The sequence below is a fragment of the Vidua chalybeata genome, chromosome 1 (assembly GCF_026979565.1).
Source record: "Vidua chalybeata isolate OUT-0048 chromosome 1, bVidCha1 merged haplotype, whole genome shotgun sequence".
NCBI lineage: Eukaryota > Metazoa > Chordata > Aves > Passeriformes > Viduidae > Vidua > Vidua chalybeata.
In genome coordinates this window covers 9,103,202-9,124,653 of record NC_071530.1, presented here as the reverse complement: position 1 = coordinate 9,124,653, position 21,452 = coordinate 9,103,202, and the positions used below count along the sequence as shown (strand labels likewise).

Genomic DNA, 21,452 nt, shown 5'->3' with positions numbered 1-21,452 from the left:
TCTTCTATTGTATGTTCTTTGAATGCTCAGCAGCTAACACTGCAATCTGGCTTGCTGATCCTTTCATATTCCTCCAGAGTGCTACACTAGAAGGAAAAAAAATACATTTTTAAAAGTTTTTAACTGGAAAGTTTTGGGTTTTTTTTGATTTTTTTCTTTTCAGGATAAAGCTTATACCAGGGCCTCTGAAAGGGAGTAGAAATAATTTTGTGTACATAAGGAACTGTGGTAGATGATGCTTGTAAGTTCTTGTAGGACCATGTTGCCTGTGAGTAGAAACAGGCTGCAGTTTATTCTCTGAAGTCTGTAAGGTATGTAAAAGCATTCATCCCACTGCTTTCTTCTTGGTACATCTGTTCCTCCTGCACACCAGTCTCCCAGGGTGGGCAGTCGAAGGGAACGGGGAATGTTGCATCACTTCTTTCTCCCTCTCCATGTGTGCAGGGAGGGAGGCTGTGCTGTGCTTGGCCCTGGGGCAGAGCAGGGCTGTGTCCTGCCCAAACCAGCAACATCCTTTCTCCAAGGGTTTTTGTTCCTTCTGCACTGTGTGTTTGTGTTTTGCCTTTGGGAAGGGTTTAAGACTGATCTCAGCCACCTGAGGTTTTACCCTGGCAAGCCCATATGGACTTGGCTGCTTTGTGGGACAGATGGACAAAAGTCAGTCTCAAATCCTCCACTTTTCTCTGCCTGTAGCCCTGCAGGGACTCTTGTAGGGATGTTGCCAAGTGGAATATTCAGAGTGGACTGATAGTTTTGCTTGTTCTATTGTGATATAAGCTATAAGACAAGTTTGGGTAGAGCAGGCTGGAGCTCTCCTAGGGCCATGATGCTCCAGTCTTAAGGGGACAAGTGAGAGGTGTCACCCCAAACAGCCTCGTGAGTGTGTGTGACATGTGAGGGCAAGGAGATCCATGGAGGTCCTGTGTGCTGAGCTACAAGAAGTCAGACATTGAGGATGTGATTTGTATTGGCTGGACAAGAGGCCCAATTTCATTTCTCTCAACAGAGAAAAAGCTCCGGCTCCAGGGATGGGGTCCTTCTATCCAAGATATTTTCTTTGTCTTGTAATTTCGTGCACAACTGAGATCTAATTTTTTTTCTAGTGGTTTAAAGAACTGTAAAAGACAATCTGAGTGATCTAATGCATACCAGCAAGGCATGATAAAGGACTGAGGCAGCTCACCTGCCTTCTTTGTTCTGTGTTTTTTTTTTTTTTTTTTGCTGTGACATGTTCTAAGCTATCAGTGTTGCCCTGGTACTTTAATTCAGCTGAGGCATTCCTGCAGCTCTTCTCATTCCAGTTCAGGTTTGCAGCTTTCAGTTTTCATCACCTGTATTCTTAGCAAACAACTAAACCAAGACTGAAGAAGGGAGACTGTAAAAGGGTGTTCCTAACAGTCAAATCCCTCAAAGAAACAAAATTAATTTGGAGGATGAGAGAGAATAGCTTTTGAATAGGAGAAAATCAAATTTAGTGTAAGTGGCTTATCCAAAGGAGAAAATCCACGAGGTTTTCTCTAGCTTTGTTGACCAGTTTCTGTACTTTTTACAACGAGTGATGTTTTATTGATGGTTGTTTGGGATGACTGCATTCTGAACAAGCACAGATCTTAACCAGGGCAATAATTTTCTAAAAAATTTAATCTTTCATACAGATAAAACCCTGTTGAATTTCAGTGCAGTTTTTATTTTTCTGTTTTCCTGTCTAGCTGACATTGTTGCAGGCTTCTTGATGATTCCAGCTTTTTCCTTTTACATAGGATGGCTGTTGTTTTGCAGAACTATGTTCTGGCAGCCTCTCAGGAGATCTCAGAAAGGGCTGATCTTGCTCTCCAAAGTGAGAACAGCTCAACATTATCCTGATAAAGCTCACTTTTGGTATTGGGATTACATGCTTAGCTTGGCTGATTGAAATTACTCTTTTTCCCCTCATCAAGTGTTGCCTGGCTTGGGGAGCCATGCTCTCCATGCAGGTTGGAAGGCTTGTCCTTGGTCCCACTGAGAGCAGCAGAGGTGCCTGGTTTGAAGTGGGCTGCACTAGAGCCCTAAGGACCAACAGCACCCATTTTCTCGTACTGCTGCTCTCAACATCCCCCTGGTCTTCAGAAGTGTGTTGGGGAGAATATTCCCGTGTTGGAGACATACTGATCTTCCCCACTAGTAAGAAAAGAATGAGGGAAAGGTGAAAAGGTAAAATTTGCTACATTGGTGCCTTTCTGACAGTGTGGGGAAAAGAAACTTGGATTTTACTTTTTTCAGCTTCTCATCTGGAGTTCATTCTGGCTTTCTGGGAAAGAAAAATGCCTCAAATGGAGTGATTTGCTGGGAGAGGTTTTGCTGCAGTGGCTCACAGCACAAGCTGCCAGTAGCTGGCTATTTACATCAAATAGAAGGAGAAATATGAAGCTGAATGTATTTTTGGGAACAAAACAATGTACTCATATAAATTTATTTTATAAAGGGTAATTACGTCGTACATCTCCCTCTGTACTGTGTGGTAACAGTATGTATAGTAACATGGGAATTTGAGCATGTAAATTCTGTGTATTGTGACTCCCAAGAACAAAATAAAGAACTGCATTTCCTAGTTAACCTCATTGGAAAGCACTTGGGTGTGAAGTTAAAACATACATAAGGGTTGCCTAGCAAGCTATTCCAAATTTCAGCTTCTTTTTGGAGGTCTGAGTCAACCCAATTGCTCTGCAGGCATTGTTAACTAAGAATTCTGTTTGCTTCTTTGAGGGCTTTAGAAGTTAATTAAGTATAAATCAATGTTCAAGGCTTCTGTGAGTGCTGGTCACTCCATTGCCAAAGGGACAATGCAGAAATGGAGGGAGCAAGGAAAAGGTGACAAGAATGATTAAGGACATAGAAAATTAATATGAAGAGAGATTGAAAAGGCAGATTATTTCTTCTAAAACAGTAACAAGTAGTATAGAAAAGAAAAAAATATATATAAAATGAGAAACTGAAGAAAGAGTGAAACTTTTATTCTATCTTTGGCCACCAGGACAAACAGTACATTTTCAGTTACATTAAGTATGTAAAATAAAAGACTAGAAGAAATAGAATAAAAGCTATCAGCAGAATAGAACTGCAACAAGCAAGACTTTCTGCAGAACGTTGTTGATGCGCAGGTTGTTAGCAGGAATCTCAAAAACCAAAGGAGCCACATGAGAAAAAGTATTCTGGGATAAAAGATACTAATAAAACATTATTAGTAATGTTTTAGAAGATGCCTGTAGCTTCTTGCCTCAGTTCTTAAAATAATCCAAATATGAGTGTGACCATTTAAGAAATGGGCCTACTTTGAACTTGTCCTCCTGTGCTGTTCCCATGGCGTATCCTGCAGACAAAACTGGTGCTTGGTGGAGAGGTCCAAGGAAGAGTAGTGACCCCCTGTGCTTGCATGGGTTGGGAAAAGAAAATGCAGGAACCTCAGTAATGGCCAGGGAAGTCCTTTTATTTGAATGCAAACACACACATTAACCCCTTGCTGCTGCTGGGTATTCAGTGGAACTGGTGCCATGGGACAGGTCAGGGACAGTGGAGAGGGCTGCAGGTCTCTTCTGGCCAGGCACTCTCAGGGTATAACCCTGATCCAGCTGTACACAGCTGTACAGAGAGACATGGGAGAGCCCATGAAAAAATGTGTATTTTTGCTTTTGTTGCTGTCCTCTCCAAAATACGAGGTCTCTGTATCTCTGACCATCAGTTCCGAGTATTAAATCCCTGTTAGTTTGTCCAGTATCTCCTATGACACCAGTACAGTGAAAGTGTAGAAATATTGACCATTTTTTTAATCCTTGAAGACCTTTGTGATGAGAGATAGAAAGAATGTCTGTACTCAGAGACACAAGGAAACTCATACTTACTATTTTTTCCCATAGTTTAACAGGGTTTTTCTGTATTACCAAAGATTTGGCTCTTAATAACCAACTGTGACTTAGTAGCAACTTTGTTCTCTATAGATCCTTTTTTAACATTTGTGCACTAAATTTGCATTTGGTCTTCCCAGCAGAGCTGATGAGGGATTTAATTTTTTTCAGTGGAGAGTGGGTGAAAAGCAGTGAGTTTAGTTTTCAAATCAGGAGTGGGTAATGACTGACTGGCCATTTTAACTGTCATGATAGATGATGTTTAAAAAAAAATTGTCATGATAGCCATCTTTGGTAAATACTTCCTTTATCCTTGCATCACCTCTGCTGTATGTCTGCCTTCTGTGGAGAAAAAAAGAAAGTATTTGGGTTTTTTAGAAGTTTTAGGATTTCTGTTCCCATTTATCTGACTGCTTTTAGAAACTGTTACCATGAATTGCAGTTACGCAGATTTAGGGAGAAGCAATACTAATCTTTGTAGTGGGGTAGAATAACATTTTTAGACATAAACTAGTGGCTATTTTGTTTCTGTCCAGGCTGGAAGTGCTCACTGAGTCTTGCTGGCTGCTGGGAATTCTTATTTCTAGCAGAAATGATCTTCCATGTTCAGTCCTGCAAGGCAATAAAATAGTGGACTAGACAGCCTTAATGTATAGCTTTCCTGAGAAACTACAGCTGTCTTGGGACTGCATTTTTTGCCCACTTTGGGCCCCAGGCAACTATAAATGCTGGGAGTGAAAAAGGAAACATTTGTGGCAGTTATCTTTAAGAGCATTGGCATCTGCTGGAAGCTGGTCAGGCTTTGGGTGGGTTTGACAAAGTCAGAATACATGATGGATTTACACGTGGTTCTGCATGGCCTTTCAGGTTAATTCAATTGTTTCTATGGTTTATTTGTAACCCATACTGTGCTGTGTGGCTCTCACTGTGCTAGTGGGGGATTTTCTGTGCCAATTCATATTAAGGAGCAGCTGTGCCCTCATGAGCTTGTATAGAGTTAGTTAAGATGAACGAAACATGGCAAAGGTGAAGTGTGTTTTACATGTTATTTTTTTATCTCTCTGGTTATTCCTTTAAGAAATCTTTCCTCTTCCAGCTTCATACTTGCCATATATTCATGTACTAGTAAAACATTATATGCAGGCACAGCTGAAATGTGGGAAATGCAATTTAGAAAGCAGCACTGGTTGAAACCACTTTTTTTTTTTTTGTGGCAGGTAGGTCAGTGGCAGATCATACCATCACTTCCAGAATTGCAGTTGTCTGAACTGCAAGGCCAGTAAAACTCTGACATTGTCAGGAACAACCTGAGAAGAAAAATTGGGTGCTTTTACACCTGTAGATCTCAGGTGACTTCAGATACACAGTTTGCTGTTATATCCTATTCAAAACAGACACTGATTTCCTTGGAGTAATCCAGGTAGTCCTTTTAAATTCTTAGGGAAGCCACCATAATGTCATCATGCAAGGAAGATACTCTTCCAAATCAGTCTAAAGAATCACAGCCTTTCTTTGTGTATCTCCTGTTCGTGAAGACCAGGGTGCTGGAGTCCTGTTTAGTCAGCATCTGTTTCATAAAACTTTTAGAAATAAAGGCTCTAAGCTGTCATACTCATGCAGTCCAAGTCAGGGGCCTTTTGTGCTTTTGTATAGGAAAACATTCCCCAGCTGAGTAACCTAAACATGGTCTTCAAATTTTACTGACCCTCTGGAAAGCAGTATTATCCCCAAAGATGCCTGTGCTTTCCTGGCGTGGATTGCAGGGCAATATTATCATTATTTCAGAGAAATATCATTAGACCTCTGCTGTCATGTCCTCCTTGGCAATGTGAGCCATGTAGGAGGTATCTGCCTCCTCCAGGAGCTTCTGGACTATTCAGATTGCTTCATCATTGATGAGAAGTTGCTGAAAGAATGAAAGTAAAACTATTTTCTCAAGCTGTATTGCATAGACAGCACCTTTGGTTCTGTGCAATTTTCATGTCTGCTGGACACCTGGAGATGTGTACAAGACCATGATGGCTTTTCATTCTGTTGGGTAGGACAAGACGGTGCAAATGTTTGAAATTGAAGAGAGGGAATAAAACAAAGAAATTAAAGACTATTTTTTTAAAAAAAGGAAAAGTCATTTTTTGTTTAAAAAATGCTTTTGTTTTTTGTTTGGTTTGTTTGTCATTTTGTTTGCCTTTCCCTTTCTTCATTTCCTCTACATGAGGAAAGGGGAATCATAGTTGATGAGTCATCACCAGGAAACACACACAGTGCTAAAATAATTGAAATTTTAAGTTTCACAAGCCACAATCAAAACTGAGGTTTTTGTTAGGAGAATGATTCTCAAGCTCTCAAAAAGAAACAGCATCCGTGGGTTTTAGATCATTTAAAAATCAAGCAGAGTAATCCCCCCCCTGTCCCAAGGTTCAGAGTTATATTCAGATATACAGAGTGTGGTACAAGAGGGCAGATACTGAACTGGACACATGAAGGCTGCATTGACAATCAAAGAAATTTATTTTGCTTTCTTCTTTTTTTCTTTTTTTTTTTTTTTTTTGTTTCTGTTCCTCCCAAGATCTATCACATACAAGTCTAAATAAAAACAAATTGTCTAGAGTATGGATGTGTAATGATACTGTTGTGTAATGATAATGTTTGATGCTGTATCTTTCAAAATATTACTCTCAATCATTTTTCCAATATATCCCTTTATCCCTTTTCTGAAGGGACACAGATATCAGATATAGTTGCCTTTTCTGAGAAGGATAGTAAATATACATGCAAGTATTCCATATATGTAAACAGCTCTTTTATTGCTGGACAAAAAGTATGTTAAAATGAAGCTGAAGCTTGAAAGTATGTTTCAATTACTCAAAAATAAATGGTAATAAAGCTGTAATTATCCCCAAAGCTACAAATACAGTAAATAAGTTAAAGTTAAATTTATAGCACCTGAAAGCTTATCAAATATGCAAAAGCACAACAAAGGCAGCCAAATGACTTTAGTTTCACCCTGTAGTGGTGAAACAAACACTAAGCAAATTTAGTTAGAGAATAATGATGTTTATAGTCCTAGATCCATTTGTTTCAAAAAAAGAGCTTATTTTTTCATTTTTAAAATCTCATTGTCTTATGACTGCATCCATTGCTGAACAGTGAAATCCAGGCTGTACGTGCAGACCTCAGCTCATCCTGTGAATAATACCTCCTGAAAAGGGAATGAGACTTCTGTTGAATTAAATGCATTAAAGCTTAGGGGGGAAAAAAAGACATTTTAAAGGTCTTATTCCTCCATACCTAGTGTATAGAATACATACATTCTTAATCTTCATTATACATTTTATTAAAAGGTGTAGTCTTGAACAATTTAGAATTAAGTGTCAGCGTTTTGATTTAAAATTTCTGTGAAATATGTTTGTTTCACACATATAAAATTAACACAGTGTTCTTGTGATCAGGCAGATTTGTTTCTTGATTGCTAGAATATTAGGCAGGTCAGGTTGGAAGGGCTTGGTGTACACTCAGCTATCACTTTTAATAAACAGTAATTTCTTTGTTTATTGTCTCTGCATTTTCTTAATAATTATCTATGGAAAGCTTTATTCTCTCTTATATTTTGCTAATTCTAGAATAATTTTGCCACACTTATTTCTGGACTAACTCAATTGTTTCCATTTTAATTTGCTAAACAAAAAGTTCTTTAAAGTGTAGAAATGCCTATTTCCTGGACTTAATTTTTTGGTTTTGTGCAGATTTTGGGATCAGTTACAAAATAGATTTTTTTGTTAATATATCATAATGAAATTATATTTCTTTTTCTAAATAAACTGAAAAGTTGACATTTCCCTCAGATCCCAGATCTCCTGTTAGTCAGATCTGAGGTTGAAAGTGGCTGGGAAAAAAGAGCAGTGTTTTAGATACGGAGCTATTTTTGTTTGCTTTGGACTGAACATTTATCATGTTCCTGGTACCAGCTAGAAGAGAATGATCCATTCATCACTGGCTGGACTTGGAATACCTGAAGGTATTGCTTAGAGAATTTGCATAAAGTATTTGCAACATCTTCTCTGGAGGCAGCTTTGAGGTGGAATGGCTCATGTATAATGACTGCAGAGATGAGGTGAACATTGGCCGTGTCTTAACTGGGATGCTCCAGTCAGCTCTCCTGCCTGTGCTGTGTCACCTGAGGTTCTCAAATTCCATTTTTGCCAATACAGCAAGGGAAAAGATTCATTAGCCTCAGTTACATCTGGTTTTAGTTCTATGGTTACCTATACTCATAATCCTTACCAGGGCATATACATATATTCCTCTCTAAAAACAGTAAACTGTGTAGCTTCAATGGATTTTCCAATTTCCTTAAGTGGATTTTTCAGTAGATGACAGATAAAAATTTCTCTGAGTTCTCTTTTGCTGCCTTGCCCTTCTGTGACACCAATGGCTGCTGTGCATTACAAAGCCACGTGGCAGAAGATGCAGCTCCTGTCACTGGCTGGTGACAGGGCCTAACACTTCTGCTGGTGAGCAAGTCACATCTCCAAAGCAGCCTGGATGGGTATCTGTGGGCTCCATTTCTGAACAGACTTGATGCCTCCTTGTTTGAGAGGAGAGTTTCTTACCTCTTCAGGCTCAGAGACCCATCTAACAAAATATGGTGGCAAGACTGGCTCTCAGTTTTGTCCAGGAGTTGCAGCAAGTCTCTTAATGGCCTCCTTTAAATGTGGATAAGCTACATTTATGCTGCAGAGTGGTTCATTCACAAGTAGAGTGTATGGTTTGAAAATCTATTTGTTGTACCTGAGGAAATAGTTTCACTTCATGGTTCTCCCCGTCTCTATGTGGACAGCTAAGTATTAGAAATATTTTAGAACCTCATTGTGAAGAGGATTGAGGGCTTTCCAAGAATACTGTTTATGGCTTGTTTAAGGTTATCAATTGTGTGTCAAATAAAAAGCTCACTGCAGATGATCATGGTGCAGTACTTTGAACTCATTTAACTCAACATTATTTACAGAATATTTATCTTGGTTATGGCAGTTTTTGTCATACAGCGATATTACTTCTCCATTATATACTGCATGTGACCGCCATATAAGTTTGATAATAAATGCTGGGAAATAAAAAACAGAGTAAGTGCCTCACTATGATAGCAATTCCCATGTGATGGGAAATAATGTCATAAACTTCAAATTACCTTTTAAATAAATGTTTATGTCCAACCCATCCATTAGATCATAGCCTGAAGGTCAGGAGGATCGTTTCTTCATCTTTCACTGTATGCATTATGGTTGCTTTTTTAGGTGTAAATGATGTTTTTAAATGAAGAATGGCACTCAAACTATACACAAACAATGGCTAGACATTACTGAGTCGCAGCATGGCAGAAATAGCCTCAGCCACTCTGCTAAATATAGAAATGCAGCAGTAAATTGAATTCATTCTTAGAAAATATTTTTAATGGCTGAGACAATACAGAAATACAATTCATATCATTCTCACAGTATGGAGCTTTGACATTTTAGTCAAGTTTGAATTCTAGTTGTGGTTTGGTAAATGGCTGATTTGCAAAATGCTTGTGAGAGTAAAGATTTTGGAGAGGAAGGCAGAGCATACCTGAGCATGCAGAGAAGTGCACAGGTAACAGATATTGTATTTATGAGGATCTGAGCCATTTGTGAAGAGGTGCCAGGTCAGTAAGTGCCATGGGGTGGTGTGAAACACCCCACACTCTGAGACCCCCCTGTTCCCAATGCCTTTTGTAGGAAGGGAACTCTGATGACCCATCTCAAGGCCAAATTCCACATAAAGACATTTCCCTGCTTTGAGCTGGACATCCCTTGTCTGTATGTCCTGGAGGAACCCCTATGGCTCCCCAAAACACCCCATGCATCAAAGCTTTTACATGTGGTGGTCTTGAACACATTGTCCCTGCAGTGCCAGGCTAGAAGCCCAAGTGGGAGCTGGAATGGTTGGGCTAGCAGAGAGGTGGCTTTGGAGAAGCAGAAGCTGTAGCTGTCCTGAGGTGGCTGATCAAAATGTGTGGAGATGGGGCAGGTTCTTCATCCTGGGCTAGCTGGGAAAGGGGGAAGGTAGAGCTGTCAAGGGCTGTCAGACTGATCTGGAAATAAATTCAGCCCAAAATCTTCTGTTTACAGGCAGGGGAAAACTCATTGTCATGGAGATTTAAAACTCCAATCAAGAAATTCAGAAGTGTTTTTGCTTCAGCTATGATTTGACCTTCCTGTTTACATTAAGCATTTTTTATGGCAGAGTGCAGTGACGTGGTTGCTTTGTTTGAGGTATTTGACAGTAACAGCAGTTCTGGGAATTATTGTTTTGGTTCTTTATATGTCAGGAAAGAAATATGTTAATATTTGAGAGAAGGTACATTTTTAAAATGTATTTAAATTTGTTATGATTCTCAACTTCACCTTCTTCCATGAGGACCATGAACATGTTAAACTTCATTTTAAAACAACATTTCTTAGTACCTATTCAATACTTTATGTCCAAAAAGATCTTTTGGTCAGAGGTTAATCTGTTCCAGAATCAATTGTCTATAATATTGTTTCTTTTGTCATTATAGTTCATGTAAAAATGGTACATTAATTTCTTAGAGATCACTTGATCTCAATTCTTTTTTGTTAACAGAGGTCTATAATCCTTTCCACAGCAACCACTTGTAAAAGCAGAGGATTATGACTTGAGGCAGGATATGAACAGCAGGAACAGATCAACTTAAAAACAAAGATCCTGTTTGAGTACAAATGCTATTGTTAGCACAGAGTTGGGGTGAGTCAAGTGGCAGGATGTCTATTAGAATATAATAAATTCATATCAACGCCACATGGCATGCCAGCCAGAAGACACATCCTTCTAGCAGTTATGTGATAGACTTCTTATGTTTATACCTTTACTTATTATACTTTTTCTTAGTCCAATAAACCATTCCCTCTAGGAATGGCTGATGTCTAAACATCTGAGCAGCTTTTTGGTTTTTTGTAGATTTATTTTTCTGTCTAAAAAGCTTCCACTCTGTTATACTTTTTCCTAAAATCTGCTAAAAGCAGCAATTTGAAATTACACTACTGGAGGGTCATTCTGAGGTTAGTAATAGACATTGAAGACTATTGCTATCCTTTCTTATAAAGTGTGATCCTCCAGAGAAAAGAAGAAAAAGAGGTTTTTTCTTTGTTCCTACATTTAAAAATAAGAGCTACAATGACATCTTTTCCTTTATTAAAAATCTTGGGTTTAATACTGATAGTTTAACTGACCTATCTAACAGCAATATATGTGACTCAATTCAACATACTTTTGAAGTTTAATTTATTTTTCTAATATTTTTCATGTTAAGGTTAGCAGGAAGCTACAAAGGTACCAATTGACAATACATACTACTCAACTGTGGAAAACCCCTACTTTTGGTAAAAAATAGAAAAACTCTTTCATGGCCTAGACAAAATCAATAAATATAAAAAAAATGCAGTGATGGAGTCAGGTAGCAGTTTCACTTGTGACAGTTTTCTGTACAGTTATTCCAACAACTGACACCATATAGAATTAGTAATCTCTGCTTCCCAAGCTTTTGTTGACTGTGTTTTTGTAATAGACAGTGAAATACATCCTGTTTATAAATCATGCAAATTTCATCTCAATGTACCTTAATTTGTACATGCATACATACATGTATGTATCTATGTATATACATACTGTATTAAATACCATCAAATAGTAAAAGTCCACATAAGCATCTCTAATGGCAAATAAGACAAAAGTTTTGGTAGAAAAGAATATTTGAAGGGGTCTTTAATCATTGTCATGTGGTGACAGGAGGAGTCTCTATACGATGGTTTCAGGGAGTTTGTTTGAATGCTTGCTGCTGCATAGATTAGGATGCCCCTTCAGTGTCCTAGAGTTTGCAAAGTTAAAAAAAGCCCCAGACATAATCTTAAGTTATATTTCAGACTCCTGCATGAAAAGATTTTACTGCAGTTGATAAATAATGGTTTTCAGATCATCCTACTAATGGCACTTGGGCTGCACTAAATTATCAATGAATAAAAAAACAGAAGCCATGGCATTCCAATGGTATGAATTTTTCAGCCTGTATTATTTTGTTAGCCTGAGGCAAAAGATTGAGCTCTTAGTACTCGAGTGTGCAGAATGAGTAATCTGAGATAAATTTGTTCCCACACTGTGTGTGCAATATGGCCACATCCTATAGACTTGCCAAGCAGCCAAGGACCCCCCCTCATGGACAATAGTCATATGTTAAAAAAATGATCATTTTATTACAATGTCTGTGGTCTCACCACTACAGCTGATTCTAACAGCATTACAACATGACAGTGTAACTGTGGGTCTGCTCATCTTGTTAGAATCAGAATTTTATGCTATCAGGAGTTGGTTTTACCAGCAGGATTTTCTGTTACCTAACCAGAATTCTGTATATTTTCACAAATTCTATGCATGAGAGCAACTGAAAATACGTATTCCCAGTGATATCTATTTTGGTGTTTCAACATGACTTGCATTAGTATGTGTGATAGCTTGAATTTTCTTTATTCGCCAAAGCTGCTTAAACACTACAATGACAGATTTCTGCTTTTATTCTTCGTTAATGTCATTCTTCATCCTCTCTGCCCCACATCAGGGAGGAAGTGTTGCGAGTTTGCTATTTTAATGAAGAGAAATGAGGCATCTATCAACTAGGATTTACATTGGAGAGCACATCAATTCAGTTGCCTTGAGCTTGCTGAGTTTGCATATCCAGGGCCAAGCAGTGCTCTCAATTACTCCCGTGCAACCCCATTAACTTCAGGAGGTTGTGTGGTTCAAAAGAGGCTTTGCAGAATGTGGGGCAATATTAGGGGGAGAAAAAAATGTATATCTGCTAGAGGAGTCAAGCTGCAAAATATGATTTTTGGTTATCTATATGGAGATGTGCGTGCAGCCATAATTGCACTTTTGAAAGGTTAGGGTAGTCATCGTGTAGTAATTTCGTTGAGCATCCCTTTGTAGCTGTGCTTAAAGGAACAGACAGCCGCCCAAAAATTACTGCAGTGAGGGGGAAAACACTTCCAGCCCTGGAAACATATTGTAAATCATATGTCTTTAGTAGACTCTATCCTGTAATTACTCTTAACTGTAGGTTGTCTCCTCCCCTCTCTCTCTCTCTCTAGGAGCTATGCCGGCAGCGCATGGCAGTGAAAACCTCTGATCGCCCGGAGCCCCAGCACTCGTCCCGAATCAACAGCGTTTCCTCCCAGTTCAGTGATGGGCCCATCCCCAGCCCCTCAGCCCGGAGCAGCACCTCGTCCTGGTGTGAGGAGCCAGTCCAGTCCAACATGGACATCTCCACCGGTCACATGATCCTGGTAAGGCACTTGTGCCTTTGTGGCACGAGAAATTGCGACAGCTTTTGGAAAGAGAGAGCTTTAAAAGACAGGGAAGATGTGTTTTCACAGGTGAAAAATATTCCTGAGATTCATTGGTAATCTTAACTTTGTATCATTAAAACAGGCCTTTTTATTTCCTTTTTTTTCATTATATCTTTGTTTTTCTTCTCTTGGGAAGATTCTTTTAATGTGAACATATGAATTGTTTGCATGCTTGCTTTTAAGAAAAAAAAAAAGCCCTGTGGTGTCCTCTTGTCCTATTTATGTATAGCTCAGTTTGGACAACTGAAGAAAGCTGCCAAATTTCTGATCAGCTCACTGCTTTTTCTCATGTGTCTCCAGTGTGTGGAGGTTTCTGAGCTGAGAAGGCAGCAGAAGATTAGTGATATGGAGCAATTTGTTTCTGTCATCCTTAGAAAAGGGATCTGAATTTTGAGCCTTACCTGGATTTTTTTTTTTTTTTTTTTTTTTGTTGGTTTTTTTTTTTGTCCTTGTATAAATTTCTTCCAAGTTGGATTTCTCGTGTTTGAAATGATCCAAATATATTCCATTGATGGAGTCTTTGTTGGAAATCTTGGGTTACTTCCAAGCACAGCTTGAGACCAGTATCACTGTAGAAGATGGACACATGAAGAGTTTTCTCTGTGTAAGAGTCAGGGTCCAGTGGTTGGGATTGGTGGAGCTTGTTTCTGTCCTGCTGGGAGAGCTGTAGAGTAATCCTCCATTTTTTTGTGCCTTATTTTCATCTTTCTTTAAATATTTACTCTCTCTAGAGTGCATTGATATTAGCTGAGTAGAAGTTAGGTTGTGGTGAAGAACTTGCTTGACCAAAAGTTGTTTTATTTTGCTTGTATATTTGACTTCTGTTTTTACCTAAAGTAAGCATCCTTTCCAGTTGATAGTTTGCCATATTTTTGGAAACTTCTCTCCATCATGTCATACTTTTGGGTCATAATTTTTAAACTTCTTTGTTTTTCTGGACTTAAATTTGAAGGTACTATCTTCTGAGGTATTTTTCAAGTTCTTACAAGCCAACCTCCCATAGTGGAGAAAGGAATGAAGGCAGGCAATACCCAAAAATCTAATTTGACCTCAGCCAAGTTACTGACCTCCTTCAGCCTTGGCTGAGTCAGCTATAAAACTGAGCAAAAGCAGGGTAGGATTTTAAACCAGATGCTTCCACAGACTTTATTATCCTGAGTAAATACATCACTGCCATCCCCCTCCAAAAGTAATTAATTAATTATTATGTTAATATCTGGTAGACAAGTGCAGTTTGAAAGGGTTGTTCTCATGACAGAAAACCATTTGTTGCAGTTTTGACTGTTCTGCTTTTGCCTAACCATAATTAAAATTCACTTGATTTCCTTTCATAGTTAAGTAAAATACTTGGGGGCTGGCAGGGGGGAGGATTGAGAACCCCAAACATTTCCAGTTGTCTAATCTCAAAATAAACACAAATTCTGAGGCAAAAAGGTTCAAAAATATCTAGGCAATATGTTTGTATGGAAATAAGAGCAAGATTTCCTATGTAGATGGAAATATTAATTTAACATTTGCAAACAGTTTCAACTACTTCAAATTGAGCAAAATTGTTTTCAGTGATATTATTGGGAAATATAAAAATATAATCTCAAAATCATGCTTAAAGGAGAGAAAGTTGCATATGGGAACCACTTATTTTGGCTCTGCAAATTTCTGCAAAATTGCAAGAAAGAATTGTCTTCAGATGGCAGTAAATAAACTTTAAAAAATAGTCAGATTGGTCATTGTTACAGTGTTCAGTGTTCATAGTTCAGTCAATCCTGTTTAACCCTGGATGAAATCATACATGTGTTAACTATCTAACAGCAGATGTTACATCTTAGATGGGGAGGGTTCAAAGAAAGGTAAAGAAATGCTGTAGGGTTTTGAGGGTGCAAGCCATACAGAGAGAGTAAAAACAGTTAATTTGTTAAGTCTAACCTGAACAAACAAAAATCAGTGATTCAGGTGAATCTGCCTATGTGCTGTGACATACAGGATGGGGAAAAATTGTTCTTAATGGACTCAGATGATACAATTAGGAAGAAAATATGTGTTAGCATCAAAATATGCATTTAGCTTTGCTATCAGGGCAAGCCTAATAGGAGGGTCAGGCAGGCAGTGGGATGTTTACTTAAGGAAGCAGTTAAGCCATAAATACAAGATTTGCCAAAGGCAGAGCAGGGTTAGGTTTACATGGAAGGATCAGCATCTCTCAGCTACAGCACGGAAGCAGATGATTTGGCTTGATCAGAAATGCTCATGTTTTGTGTCACTGTGGGTCACAATGAAACCAGAGCTGACCCATTTTATGTTCTGCTCAAAAATAAATGCACATCTCTGTAATACCTTATTTACCTGAATTTCTCTCCTTCTGGGGATGCTGTGGCTTGTTGGACCTCAGCAACAGAAGCAGCTCACCAGAGGTGAACTCTTCCTCCTTTTGCCTTGCAGATAGAAGTGGAGGAGACTGAGGAGACACTTTGCAACTTTTATACCATTCAGTACAAGACATTTTTCAGTTCTTCTCATTTCCCTCTGCCACAATGCTCTTCCTTTTAAATTTCTATTTCCTTTGAAAAATATCTCAATGCACAAAAAAGCCATGAGAAATACTAGCAAGGGGCCCAGTAAGAATGGCAGATACCCTCTGCTTTGCAGGGTAAATGCACTTATAAGTGTGTAAACATGTTTTTGAGCTCCACAATGTGCAGTGAAGGGGTAGTTAGCTGAGCTAGGGCTCCTCAGTCCTTATTGCTCATAGGTGCCAGGATCTCCCTAGAGAAAATAAAACAATGGATTACTGTGTAAAGTGGTAGCAGGAAATAATTTCTTTTGATTCATAAGCAGAATAAAACTTTAATGAAAATAGCTTAGAAGTGTGTGACTGCTGAATGACTCCATGTAATCTTATTCAGAGGTAGCATTGGTCAGAAATACTTCTGTAAAGCTGTTTAATTTGCTGGAAAATGCTATCAGTCATACCTGCAGTCGTATCCTAAGTCATCTCAGCTTAGGGTTTGTTGGAACTTGGGTTGGCCACAGGTACTGTTTTCTTGTTTCCCCTTGTTAGCCCATTGTTTATAGTGCTCGAGGTGTGCAGAAACCAGGAATCTTCCAAGCCCTGTGGCTGTGGGGCAGTCTCCTCACTTAGACTGAAACCACCCCTCAAAGGGAAAAATCCTGCATTTCTGCCACTTCCCTGTGCAGCAAGGCAATGCCTCTGCACTGCTGCCAGCAGTGTGAGGTGGTTTGAGCTGTTGGCAGGAGGAAGCAGGGAGGGCTCAGGAGGCCCAGAAGGACAGTGATAACAACATTCAGAGGTTTTTTTTTTTTTTTTTTTTCTTTTCACTGTCTTTTTCATCACATTTCTAACAGGAGGGTGGCGCATATGGCACATTTTGATTCTGTCTTTCTAAAAAATCCAAGCACTTTGGAAAGTGTAATTAGAGGAGCATGTTTAATGCAGTCGTGTTTGTGGCACTGACTGGCTGGTTTTAGCAGGAGCAACAACTCAGGATGTGTGCCCTCATTTTGGTCACCACTGGTTTTGCAAGAAAGCATCATTCAGAAGGTCACAACAAGGGAAAGAATAGGAACTTAAATTTCCACACACTTTATTCTCATGTGTATGTCTATATTGCAGCTGACAAGAGAAGTTCTGATAAAGGGCAACAATTCCATTTGCAGTCCAGCTAGAAAACCAGAGGGGGTTTAAAAGTGATCAGGAGAGATTTAGTCTCCCTAACTTGGGCTCCTGAATTTTAGACATATAATGAAGTGTTGACTTGAGTCCATAAATTCCCCCTCTAGTTGATGAAGTGAGTAGGTGGCTTTGAAGGTCTCCAGAGAATTAGGCAGGGAGTGGATTTCTCTTGAGATGCCTCCTTTGTGCCTGCACAATCCAGTTGATGTCTGCAGCTTACAAGAAGGAGTCTCTTTTGTTGGTGCTGTAGCACAAGCTCAGCACCAAGGTGGATTGGAACCTACACCTGCTTCATGTATTACCACGCTTTTTTTGGTTAAAATAATTATAATATTTTATGAGGTTTTAAATGAAGAAGAGTACTGCAAGAAGAGAATGTATGCTTTTGGTGATAACATTATGAGGTTGTTCTCTGAATAGCATATAAGAGAGGGTATTTGCAGAAGCAGAAGTGATTTTCTGTGTTTTGCAGGATTTTCTGTGTTTTGCAGGTTTTTTCCTTGTAAAGACAGACATGCAAAAAATTGGAGCATTATACATAAATTAGAATTTCAGGAAGTGTGAATTTACAAAAGGTCTTTTTAAGTATTTTTTGTAAGCTGAAATCTTAGCTGTCTTCTCCCAGAGGGTATGAAACTGCTTTGTTTGGAAGTAATAATAATATGTAATTGTTTGTGATGATGTACTTTTCAGAAGGAGAAGGAAGTTTCATACTTGGGCTGAATGAAGAGATGAGAACAGATGAACTAGAGCCCGAAATCTGTGGCCTTTTATCTAAGAGATATCAGCCTGCTTAATCCCCTTGTCTTTGGCAATATGCCTGTAAAACCAGGAGGACACTCACCACAGAGAAGTGAAGGATGCCTCATATGAGAACTTTCTGTCAAAGTCCTGGGACAGATTGTGTCTCAGAAGGTGACACAACCTTGGCTGAGGACATGGGGTGGGGGCCTGGTAAAACGGGCAAACCCCAGGGGCTGAATTTTCATTCACTTTACTTTTGATGCTGAATCACTGGCAGGATTGCTGTAGGACTGGGAAGGGTAACAGGGAGAGAATAGTTTCCAAGATTGAACCTGGGGGTTTTTGATGATGCTGATGGTATCCTGTGCTCTCTGAATAGTAACTTTTTGATGGTTTCTTAGCAATTTCCCCCTCACTCTCATTTTTTGAAGTGAATTCTTTTTTAAATGAGTTTTGTGGGGTAGCAGCTATAGGTTTTTTTTTTAATTGAATATGGAAGAGTGTAGAACTGAGTGACTGAAGACACATTGCAACAAGAAAAGGTATTTGCTAGATCCTGTATTACATCTTGCTGAAATTCCTTCATTTTATCCCTAAAGCTGCAATAAAACTGGGAGCAAAAGGCATCTAAACACACTTCTCTAAATGAAAGGAGAAGCTCCAGCATGTAAGGACAAACAGCACTGAGCTAGAAGCAGGTGTACTTTCCACCTTGACCTTAATCCATATACACACTGAGCATCTCCTGAGCAAAGCAGCACGCAGGGCATGAGTGCAGTGCACTGCCTGGGGACACAGATGCTGCAGAGGTGATTAATGGTGGCAGGGACAAAGGTGAGGAGTGCAGGTATGGAAAACAAGGTCTTTGTCACAATCATTTGTTTGATTATTAAATGGGTTCTAATATTTTTTGCTCTTTCCCACTGTCTCCTTCTACCAACATTAGTACCTCTTCATGCATCTCAAGAATATAAATACCCTGTTTAAAAAGAGCTTGTGACTGAGAAAATGAAGAAAAAAATCCTCCCTCACATGGGAAGGGAAAAAAGTCCGTGGCAAAGTTTAGCTAAAAGCATAAACTCCTTACACATGTGCTAAGTGGATCTAAAGCCCAACTTATCTTTCAGCTCTGCCAGTATAAATAGTTGTAGAAGTCTCACAAAATTACGTCCCAAGAAAGCTTTGGCCCTAAAGGCCATTTCATCATGAACAGTTGGACAGGAGGAGTCACAAGGGAAAGGGCTGCTATAAATTGCGTTACTCGGTGACAGGATAGCCAATATCCCAAAAAGACATAAACACTGTGGATGGGAAAATCTTTACCCATCTCTCCCTGAGTTGTCATGCATTTAGGGACAAGCAGAGCTGGCTGCCTCCTGAAAGATCTTCTGCTGATGAAGTAGTGTTTATCACTTCATTTTACATCTTTTTTTTCCCTCCCTAAATGTTTAAGTTGTTTTGAAACATTTGTCTGTGTTTGTTTAAAGCTGGGACTTGAGATACAGGAGCAAAGAAAAGCTGCAAAGAAAGTGAAAAAAATCTTGTGGCATATGGAAACAGCTCTACTAATAGATCCATAAATCTAATAAATGGATGTATGTACTACATAGATTACATCAATAAAACCCAGAAAAAATATTCATGAACACGTTACCCTTTGATTTTTCAATTTTATTTGTTTCATAATAAGTTGCTCCCCATTTTCTGTATTAATTCTGTTGAATGGGCCTTAGGAAATAATGACAATTGTAAAGTCAGTATTAAATTGAGAAAAACATTCCTCTTGAACATGGTATGAAATTGATTTCAAAACCTTTTTTCTCCCTAAATTCTTCCATGCCAGTTGTTTTCCCCTAATGTACTCATGATTAGAAATAACTCACCAAATTTCTGTGACTACATCTTACTCTGTCATTTGACTCTAAAGTGTTTATTCCAGCTTTGTTTAAGCTGCTTTGGTTGAACGCTTTTATCCAACTTACATCATTCCCTAAGGCTTTTAGTAGAAAGATGAAGAAAACATTTTTCTTAATATTCTAGATCACTAATTTTAGAAGTGTTACATTGGGAGAAATATATGACACAAAACTAGGTTATGCAACTGTGTGCAGCAAGTAAAAAGAAAGGATCATTTTCTTGGCTGAAACAAATCTTGGTGGCTGTCTGGACTTTTTTCTGTTTCACCCAGCTTTCTTGCATTTCTAGAGAACATCCAGGTAATGTCAAGGCAAGACAAGTATCAGCTGTAGGAAGTAGCAATAGATGGGGATTTAATGAAAATTATCTGAGTTTTGATACTTCAGGTTGAAGACAAGGAATGTTACTGGATACTCAGCTGCTTCTGAGAGTCTCATGAAACGTGGAGTCTCCTGGAGATGAATATTTATCCGAGAGATCTTGTCTTTTGGCTTCAAATACATGCTCAGTGATGAAGTGCTCTTGCTGTATTTTTCCTATTGTGCATGCTCACATCATGTATTAAATCCTTGATAACAGTTAAACATGTTTTGGATCCAGCAGGTGGAAATGCCTGTTTAGAAGGATACTAGAAGGAGGGCAATTCAGGAAGACTTCTCAGGCAGGAATCCCAAGATGATAATATATGTTACAGAGTATTTCTGGTCTGGTGGCAGAGTTCAGATATGAGCAGGTGGTGAGTTTTGACTCACTGTGGAGTAAAGAAATTACTCACATGGGTTGCTAGACATGGCACACTGCTAAAATCAAATGATGTGTGGTAAATGGGACTGCAGCTTCAGAGCTCCTCAAAATGTGTAAGAGTTCAGGGTGAAACCAGGACTTGCTTCATGATACTTCCAAAGAGACATAATATTGGCACTGTGTTTTTGCACCACTGTGCCAATTGCAGTTTAAGAGAACTCCCATCGATATTTTGGAGAGCCCTTTGTTTTTGTGTAGGCCATGCCAGCAAAAGTTATTGAACATGGCCTGGTTATTTGTAATGAAGACAGTTCAATCCCTCCACCAATTTAACAAAGTTCTTCAGGGCAAGATTTAAAAACTTGTGCTTTGCTTTCTGCAACTCCTTCTGGGATTAGACCATAATTTGGCAGTGTTTTCTGAGTAAGGTAACAGAATTTGGGTGGTATTTGGAAAATTTGATGTGTAGGACACAGACAAAATGCTCCTGTGATGATAAAATTTTGCATATGCACCCACAACGCAGCTGTGGAAACATTTTTAAATAAGGAGATAAACATTAAAATAATCTGTGAAGTTTGCTTGGAAGTGTATGACATTGTATTTGCTGTTCAGTTAAAGAGAACTATTTTCGTTTTTGGTCAAAACCAGGTAAAATATTCCACCCTCAAAAATTACATCCCTACCCCAGTATGTCTCTATAAAATACATAATTTTACTGAGTTTGTCTCCTTTATGTAACTGTCCTTTTGTTTCAGACCAGAGTAATATCTTACTTTTTTTTTTTTAGTTGGCAGCTCTCCCTCAATGCTGTCATGTCTCCCTTATCCTCTTTTCCTAAACTCATGAGCTAATGCTGCTTTAGGTTGCCAAGCTGGCCAAGAAAACCCTATTCATAGCAAGGGAGAATTATGAGCTGCCTCTTGTTGCTGGCTGTATGTTGGACCTTTGCATTGAACTAAGAATAGAAGAGAGTAGTGATAAACTGCCCACAAGCATCACCTCCTCCAAACACAGCCTGCTGTTGCTCTAGGAATTATTCTCTGG

At 38.9% G+C, this 21,452-nt stretch overlaps 1 protein-coding gene across 1 annotated transcript in view; it reads left to right on the top strand.

Moving 5' to 3' along the window:
- PTPRN2 (protein tyrosine phosphatase receptor type N2) overlaps positions 1 to 21,452 on the top strand; it is a 636,316-nt gene that overhangs the window by 537,182 nt on the left and 77,682 nt on the right. Inside the window, exon 14 of the mRNA XM_053934893.1 lies at positions 13,055 to 13,249. Coding sequence (XP_053790868.1) covers positions 13,055 to 13,249 — 195 coding nt within the window. The remainder of the gene's footprint in view (positions 1 to 13,054; positions 13,250 to 21,452) is intronic.